The following is an 8,668-nucleotide window of genomic DNA, read 5'->3' as shown; positions in this document are numbered from 1 at the left end:
CTTTATTTTATCAAAATAATTATAATAATTGCCTATTCTAGTTATTATTTAATTTTTGAAACATTTTTGGAAAAAAGTGCAAAATTTTAGTAGATTTTTATTTTATTTTTATAAGAACAATTATGATAATAAAATGTATTAATAATAATCATGTTTTTATTATTAATAATAATTATTAGTAGTATTGCTATTAATATATTATTATAAATATTATTATCAATAAAACAAAATAATTATTATTAATAATACATTTATTTATTATTAATAATAATACTAATTAGTATAACTTATATTATCCTATTGTTTTACTATAACTGATTTTAATAATAATAACAGTTATTTTTATCATTATTATACTTTTCATAATTTTTAATAGTATTCTATTATAGTCTATAATATAAAAATTGTAATTAAGAAATTTTATGCTGTAAAAAATAATAATAAATATTTACTAATTAATAATAATCATATTTATTATTATTAATAATCATCTTAATAGTGATAATAATAGTTATTATTATTATTATCGCTACTAATATTTATTATTATTATCAATATTATTATCTATAAAACATAAGAATTATTATTAATAATACATTTATTTAGTGTTATTAATAATATGTATTATTAATAATGATACTTATTAGTAGCTATTATAACTTTTATTAGCCTAGTATTATTATTTTACTTTAATTAATTTGAATAATAATAGGCCTAACAGTTATTTTATCATCATCATTATTAATATTATACTTATTATAAGAATATTATTATAATAGTTATTATACAAAAATAATAATTAATTCATTTGATGCTGTAAAAAACAAATACATATCTGTGTGGCTTTAGTCCTTAGTCAAAATGTACTATGCTGCCATAGCTAACCATTGCTGCAATAGATTACATTTTATTCGAAATAGAGTCAAGTGATTTTGTTAGTTTCTGCCAGAATAGCTAAAATAATTACTGTTATTCATTATATTTTACTACAATAAAACAGTCATAAAAAAAACAAAATGGCTGAAAGCTTCTTACACTGTTTTAAGGAGTTACCATAGTAATTTATCATGGCTTTATAACAGCAATAAATACCAGTATTAACTGTGGTTCTTGGGTCTTCATTCTTGAACAACTTAATGTATGGTTGAAAATGGGCCAATTTTATACAAGATATTGGTTCCGGATGGAACATTTTTCACACGGATTATTTAGAGGTGAGCACCCCTGTTACTAGGGAAACAGGACGCTACAGAGGGTTTCAGAAAGTCGACATAAACGTCACTCAGCTTTTTCTTTAGGCCTACAATCTGATTTGACAGCTGTTAATGACCATATATTGCCCGTGAATCTCTTAGATGAAGATTGATTAATGAAAAACTACCATTTTTATTTTTCAACTAGACGCAAAGATGAACAGGTAATAACGTTCGTTTTAAAAAGCTTAAATTCAAAAGACTCTTCTTACAGGCAATATTATTAAAACTAATTTACATGAACTCAAATACAATTTGAGGTTCTCTAACACAAAATATATGTACTTTTAATACATTCTTTTTAATGATAAGTTTACAGTGTGTTGGAAGGCCCTCTGAGGTTTCACCAAAGGTTAATGAACAGGTCAGTGCCTTGACAATCTGCAAATGGAATTCTATATGATACATTTATTGCAGCTGCTATTGAGTTCAATGTGTTTTCTTTCATATCATCAGACAAAGATTTTTAACTGATGTTGCATTTGTATTTGTTGATTATTTTATAATACAATGTCAATTTAAAGAATTGTTTTTCTTGCAATTTGAGCCATGTTTTTATTTTTATTATAGGAGGCTGCACCCATAAAACCAGTGTGTGCCAGTTTAGCAGGTGAAATAAACTGGTGTTCATTTGCCAAATATTAATATCTATTCACAACTATAGCAACAGTTTTCAAACATTTAGCAGTTAAATGGACATAACAACACAACTTACAACAGTCTGACTTGGTTTACTGTTTTTTTTCTGAAAGGGTTAATAATATTACCTCCTTTGTTCTGTAGATCCAGTGAAAAAACAGTCAGTGGACTGGAAACCAAAGTAGGTTGAACAATGTTTTACTAGGTCACTGGGACTATTTCAATCCTTAAAGGAATAGTTCGCACACAAATATAGATTCTGTAATCATTTGTTCACCCTTGTGTTGTTCCAAACCCCTATGACTTTCTTTCATGGAACACAAAAGGAGATGTTAGGCAGAATGTTCAGCCTCAGTCACCATTCACTTTCATTGCATCTTCTTTTTATCCTCCAAACAATGAAAGTGAATGGTGACCGAGGCTGTCAGTCACCAAATTCTGCCTAACACACAAGGGCGAGTACATTTTATAGTTTATTTTAATAAGGACTGGATTTTCAACACTTCAATGACTGTTTGAAATGCTTTGGTTTCATTTTGTAATCCAAAACCCAGTGGAAAGACAGAAGTGCATACTTCCATAAACTCTGAGTCCGAGTCAACAAATCCCACGCTCAAAGCTCAAAGTTCCAACAGGTAAAAGCAAGAGGCATTCCCAAATACAGTTGACAGGTCATTGTAAAAGCATTTGAAGTCTTTGCACAAATAAATAGCTTATATGATATTTTATATGACGGTTTCAAGCCCACTTTGACAATCATTTTAAATGCTTTTTATTTTGTATAGGCAACAGAAATTAAAACCCAGTGGAATGACAGAAGTGCTGAATCCTTCTATTAATCCAACACCCAAAGAACAAAATGCAGAGAGGTAAATGTAAAAGAAACTTCACCAATGTGTATTATGCTTACATTCTCACTTTTGCAAAAAAATATGTTCTCCTAAAATGTTTTACTTCTGTCATTGGTTACTCAGCCTCATGTCATTCCAATCTCTTTCTTCCATGTAACACAAAAGGAGAAACTCTGAATAATGCACTAGTAGCTCTATTCTGTATAATGGAAGTGAATGGGGACTTGGGCTTTCAAGCTCCAAAATGATAAAAATGCACCATACATTTTTTTATAAAAGTGGTCAAAATACCTAGTGCACAATATTCAAAGTCTTATAAGGAACATACAAAGCTTTCACTATTCACTGATTGAGGTCAGGTTTGTCAGGTTTTACAGCAATGACGATTGGTCACATTTGCATTAACATCAAATCAAACGTGACAATTTTCAGTCATTAACGACTTAAATCTTTGTAAAATATTTGGAATATAGCATCATTTTGGAGCTAGACATCCTCAGTCCCCATTCGCTTTCATTAAATGGAAAAGAGTGGTTAGCACATTTTCCAACATTTCTCCTTTTGTGTTCGATGGAAGAAAGTCACCCATATGTCATTCCAAATGACAGAATGATGACAGAACTTTCATTTTTGGGTGAACTATTCCTTCAATAGTCGTAAAAAAAACAACAATCTTCTTATTAATTCTAGTGTATCAGTGGCTTTTGTATTCCGGCCGGCATGTTCTTTAGGTCATGCATGGGGGTGTGGTTTATGGGGCGTACATGCATAAAGCAATGGAGCTGATGGCATTCATTCGCTCCACTGAGCACTAATAGTTTACCTTTTATCGCCCATTTTTTCAGCAGCAGAGGGTATAGTGCCTCTCCAGCTCCGTCCTTCAAAAATGTAACCACGCATGGACATAAACTACCTAAACAGTCTCCCCCTGTTATGACAGGTACTGAATCTGTTTTATTCGTTATCCTTTAGACCTATCTGCACATTTACTGTTCATTCTATTTGTCTCTTCTGTAATGCCCATGGGCTCCAGTGGGGTGCAAAAGTCTGAAACCACTTTGAAAGCCTGGAATTAACAAAGTCTTAAGATTTTGACAGAGTTAAGGATGAAGAAGAAATTTTCAGATCTGTTATTCACTTCTAAATCGGACTAAATTTCAGAAAAACAAGCAACGTCTGAAGTCCAGTTAGGCAGTGAGCAGGAATTACAGATCCAGACCCCTCAAGCAGTCCTGTCTGAAAATGACCGGGATCCTCATGAAGCACAAGGTGAAGATGAAGAGAGTGAGGAAGCTGAAAATGAAACATCTGAAGGACACGTGCCGCTAGAATTGTTTGCAGAGGTGAAGGGGGCATTAAAAACACACGCCATGTTCATGAGTATCAGCTTTGCTTTTAAACTGTTGTAAGACACTGCATCTTTTGACAGTTTTTATTGAGATGGTGGTCTGTTTTGTGTGGGTCCAGTTTCTACAGGCTGTGATGACAAAGAATTACAAACTTGCCAAGAAACTCTGTCAAATGAGTAAGTAGCAGGTCATGTGAGGAAGTAATGTTTGCATTTGATTATTTTTACAATCTTGACTTTCTTTACACCAACACACTGACATGATTTAAAACATTTTATTCATTTTTTAAATCTAGTTCTTATTTATGAGCCCCAGAACTCAGAAGCCAAGAAGTTCCTGCCTCTTATTGAAGAGAAGTTACTGATAGGTGAGAGTCTATCTATCTATCTATCTATCTATCTATCTATCTATCTATCTATCTATCTATCTATCTATCTATCTATCTATCTATCTATCTGTCTGTCTGTCTGTCTGTCTGTCTGTCTGTCTGTCTATCTATATATCTATATATCTCTCTATCTATCTGTCTGTCTGTCTGTCTTGGACTTGGACTTGGAGTATATCAGTTGGTTTTCAATTACAGGGGTTGATAAACATTTGTACCGCGGTTCATCTGATTTTGAAGTCTAGCGACGCATCTGAAGAATCTGGTTTAGCAGCGTCAAATACACAGGCAGAGGCACAACCTCGGCTAATGCACCTGTATGACTCGGCTCAATGGACAGAGCAGCGTGAGCACAAAGCTCTTAAAGCTCAAGCTCTTAAATGCGCAGCTTTGTGAGAATCAGTGAGAAGCAAGGCGCGAGCAGCAGAAACCATTTGAATTCAGCACAGAATTCTTCATCACCACCATTGAATTTACTATAGTAACACTAACTGTACTTTAGGCAGATATAGAATGATAATAAATATTATCATATCACTACTTCAGCTCTATTCAAATTGTCATTGGCTACATTGACTAAACACACTAAAATACATTGGCTAAACACTGGTTTTTCACACAGAAAACCAGTGAATTCCAAAGGGTTCACATACTATTTCTTGCCACTATATCTATCTATCTATATGTCTGTCTGTATGTCTGTCATTCCATCCATCCGTCCATCTCTGTCTATCTGTCTTTCAGTCTGTTTGTCCATCCATCCGTCTTCCTGGCTGTGTTTCTTTCTGTCTATCTTTATTTCTGTCTGTCTGCCTGTCTGTCTGTCTATTTATAGATCTATCTTATCTTAGAATTTTGTGGTTAATTCATCTATTTATCTTTCCTACTTTCTCTGTTTATTGTGTTTCTACTCTGCTTTGACCCCCAAACTTTTGTATTTACATTTTTTATTACAAATTAAAATCTTATTAGGACTACCTATTTATAATATAAATTACCTGTAAGATGTGTATCCCAAAATAGCTTCCACTAAAAAAAAAGCCCTACAGACATAAATGAAAATAGGGTTGAAAAAGAATCAAATGGATTCATTAAAACCGATGTTCCAAATGAGCGATTTTGATATTGTGTGTGTGAGTTATTGTGTGCAAAACAAATTTCCTTTCAATTCAAGTGTGTGTATGTGTGTGTGTGTTTGTCTTCCCTCTTGAATTGCCCATGTATGTTGGATCATCATTATAAACTCAAGAAGCAGAGGAAGAATCAGACAATGATAATGATGAATCTGATGAATTTGACACATCTGATGATGATGATGATGATGATGATGATGAAGAGGATGATGGCAGTGATGATGATGATGATAATAATTCTTCAGATAGCTGTGACACAGATGAAGAATCCACTGACAGCACAGACGATACATTATCATCTTCATCATAAACAAGCAAAACAAATTTTTTAAAAGATCTAGCAGAGTGCCTTTCCCAGATTCTAAAGCACACATGCTATTGTTGTGGTATTATTTTCATATTAAATAATAAGGTCTTTTGCTCATATACATAATGTGACATGTTGAGGACCTCATATATGCACATTTATTAAAAAAAAAGATTGACTTTCTGTGTGTGATTTATTTGTCTGTGTGAAATGGATTGACAAGTGCAGTTGACATTGAAACAGGAATTTGGAGCCATACTTATCAAAGGGCTCATCCCGGAAACACAGAAGCAGACTTGATCCATACAATTGTTTAATCTCCACCTGCGCCTTCACTCCACAGGAGACACACTTTGATCCCGTCATTGGGGGACCGGTGACTTAAAGAGAAATTCTACATAACTCTGCATCCCCCCTCTTTTAGCGGGAGACAAAACGAATGTGCAAAAGACCAAATTAAGTATAACCAACAACATGACATCTGATAACAAAAAAACAGGTGCAATAAAGGAGGCACACCTGACTGCACCAAAATCACATAACATGCATGATGAATTATAGGAGTGCATGGCACATTTCAATCAGGTCTTTTCACGTTTAAATCACGTTTTTGCAACATTGGACGGCTGTCACTTCCAGAACGAGTTACCACTGAATGTTTGCCATCTGTGTCAGTGTAACAATCCACTTTAGGGGACTGTGGTTTCTGCATGGGCCCTTCAGTATTGGATGGTGTTGCCAGTGCCCCAGCATTAGTCACTACAGGGAGATCATCCTCAAAGTCAGCTGGAGGGGATTCTGAGACGTGGAGGAGATGTCGTCTGTTCCTGATGTACTTGGCACCTTGTGATGTGATGACGTAGCTATTTGGTTGCTGGGCAGGGGAATTCACAATTTCAAGTCTGTCAAAACCACGCGCTGTCTGCATCCTGATAGTTTGCCCTGGCTTCAGTGCAGAGAGCTGATGAGCATTTTTATCAGAATAGTCTTTTCCCCTCATTCTTTGTTTTGTGATAGTTTCTTTTACATTTGTGTGGAAGGTCCTTGTTTGCCTGGAAAAAAGGCATTGTGCAGGGGATGGTAAGCCATCTCTGAGAAGATTACGAACATGGAGAAGAGCGGCACGGATGTCAGTATGGTCGCGTTAGCATTTTTCCAGAAGATGCTTGGCAGATCTGACCGCACGCACAGCCAGTCCATTGGCTCGGGGATAGTGAGGGCTGCTGCGAATATGCTTAAAGTCCCATGTGTGTGCAACATCTGCAAACTCCTTGCACACAAACTGAGTAGCAGTATCAGTCATTAGAGTGTGCGGGATACAATTTACTGCTAAATGTCTTTTCAGCTTCGCAATGACTGTGATGCTTCTCATGTCAGGAAGGCAGTCCAGCTCAAACCAGCCAGAGAATGAATCCACAAGGACTAAATGTGCCAATCATACAGGTCAGCAGCCGTAAAAGACCAGGAAAGATCTGGGATTTCATGCAGCTGCAGTGGTTCTTTCGTCTGATGAGGTTTGAGTGCATTGCAGGGTGCGCAACGAGAGATTTCAGTGTCAATATCAATGTACATCGATGGCCATCATTTCCTTAGCCCTACCCTTTGTTGCTGTAATGCCAGGATGGCCCTTATGTAGCTGGCCAAAATACAATTTTGGCAGTGCGGGTGGGATAATAAATCTCTCCCCATGAAGCAGCAAGTCATCCTGAATGATCAGCTCATCTCTCACGGACAAGAAGGGACGCAAGGTATACGGAAGTTCTTTTGAGGTGGCTGGCCAGCCGTTCCTAATCATATCAGAAAGCTGTTGGGATGTGACATCTGTTTGCACGGCAGTCCTGAGTTCTTCTATATGATGGGAAGAGAGTACCTGGACGGTCATGACCTCCAGCAGACCATCAGTGAGTTGTGGGTCAGATGTGGAGAGGTGAGCCCAGGTCAAGGCATCAGCAAGAAACAGCTCCTTACCACATTTGAAGATCACATTTAGGTGGTAACGATGCAGTTTCATCATCTTACCCTGTAAGTGGGGTAAGGGGAGGCCATGTGGAGTGGCTTCTTTAATATGGTTATCAAGGGCTGACGATCAGTTTCTACAGTTACAGGGTGGCCATAGATAAAATCATGGAATTTTTTGGTCGCAAACATGAGTGCCGGCATTTATTTTTCAATTTGAGTGTAACGGGACTCAATGGGCGTGAGGGCCCGAGATGCAAATGCCACAGGCCGTCCTCGCTGTAAGCATATTGCAACAGGCCATGCTGGGAGGCATCCGCCAAGAGAACCACTGGTATGGATGTATCAAAATACTGTAAAACTGGGGGGTTTGTCAAAGCTTGTTTCAGTCTTGCAAAAGCCTCATCATGAGAGTCATGCCAGCACCACCCTGAATCCTATGAAGCAACTGTCTCAAAGGACATGTCACATAACGCTTTTGTTTTTTCAGGGTCAGGTTTACCCTGAATCTTCATCAAGGGTGATTTGCCAGAACCAACATTTAGCATCCAGAATGGTAAACACTTTAGCAACAGGCATATCCGCAATGATCTGTTCAATTGTTTTTAGGGGATATCGTGGTCTAAGGAGGGCTTTGTTAAGATGAACTGGATCTATGCAAATCCTCACTGACCCATCTTTTTTTGGCTGCAACCAAAGCTGATGGTTACAGGTGTTATCACATCCAGCTCAGTCATGTGATCCAGTTCTGCTTTTACTTTTTCGTTCATAGCTACTGGTATTTTTCGGGGTGCA

General features: G+C 36.4%; 1 protein-coding gene across 5 annotated transcripts; it reads left to right on the top strand.

Annotated features, from left to right (window-relative positions):
* Positions 1-1,245: 1,245 nt before the first annotated feature.
* erich2 (glutamate-rich 2) lies at positions 1,246-6,066 on the top strand. 5 transcript variants are annotated; one of them, XM_052131067.1, is made up of 11 exons: positions 1,246-1,417; positions 1,573-1,617; positions 1,824-1,863; positions 2,037-2,073; positions 2,447-2,527; positions 2,678-2,761; positions 3,592-3,683; positions 3,905-4,086; positions 4,211-4,268; positions 4,388-4,459; positions 5,727-6,066. In XM_052131067.1, the coding sequence occupies exons 1-11, from the start codon at positions 1,370-1,372 to the stop codon at positions 5,918-5,920; spliced, it is 933 nt and encodes a 310-aa protein (XP_051987027.1). In that variant the 5' UTR covers positions 1,246-1,369; the 3' UTR covers positions 5,921-6,066. The 5 variants fall into 5 exon arrangements, with proteins under 5 accessions (XP_051987027.1, XP_051987028.1, XP_051987026.1 ...); XM_052131068.1 differs by having other exon boundaries at positions 3,589-3,683; positions 5,730-6,066; XM_052131066.1 differs by having other exon boundaries at positions 3,589-3,683.
* The last annotated feature ends 2,602 nt before the right edge of the window (positions 6,067-8,668 follow it).

Source organism: Xyrauchen texanus, chromosome 7 (assembly GCF_025860055.1).
Source record: "Xyrauchen texanus isolate HMW12.3.18 chromosome 7, RBS_HiC_50CHRs, whole genome shotgun sequence".
In the NCBI taxonomy this organism is placed as follows: domain Eukaryota; kingdom Metazoa; phylum Chordata; class Actinopteri; order Cypriniformes; family Catostomidae; genus Xyrauchen; species Xyrauchen texanus.
This window is presented reverse-complemented; position numbering and strand designations above follow the sequence as displayed.

What these genes read in the sequence shown, in the direction of transcription:
- erich2 (XM_052131066.1), top strand. Translation starts at nt 1,370, where the DNA reads ATGAAAAACTACCATTTTTATTTTTCAACTAGACGCAAAGATGAACAG. An exon ending in CGCTAGAATTGTTTGCAGAG is followed by an intron (nt 4,087 to 4,210) that starts GTGAAGGGGGCA and finishes GTGTGGGTCCAG; the next exon opens with TTTCTACAGGCTGTGATGAC. An exon ending in CAAGAAACTCTGTCAAATGA is followed by an intron (nt 4,269 to 4,387) that starts GTAAGTAGCAGG and finishes TTTTAAATCTAG; the next exon opens with TTCTTATTTATGAGCCCCAG.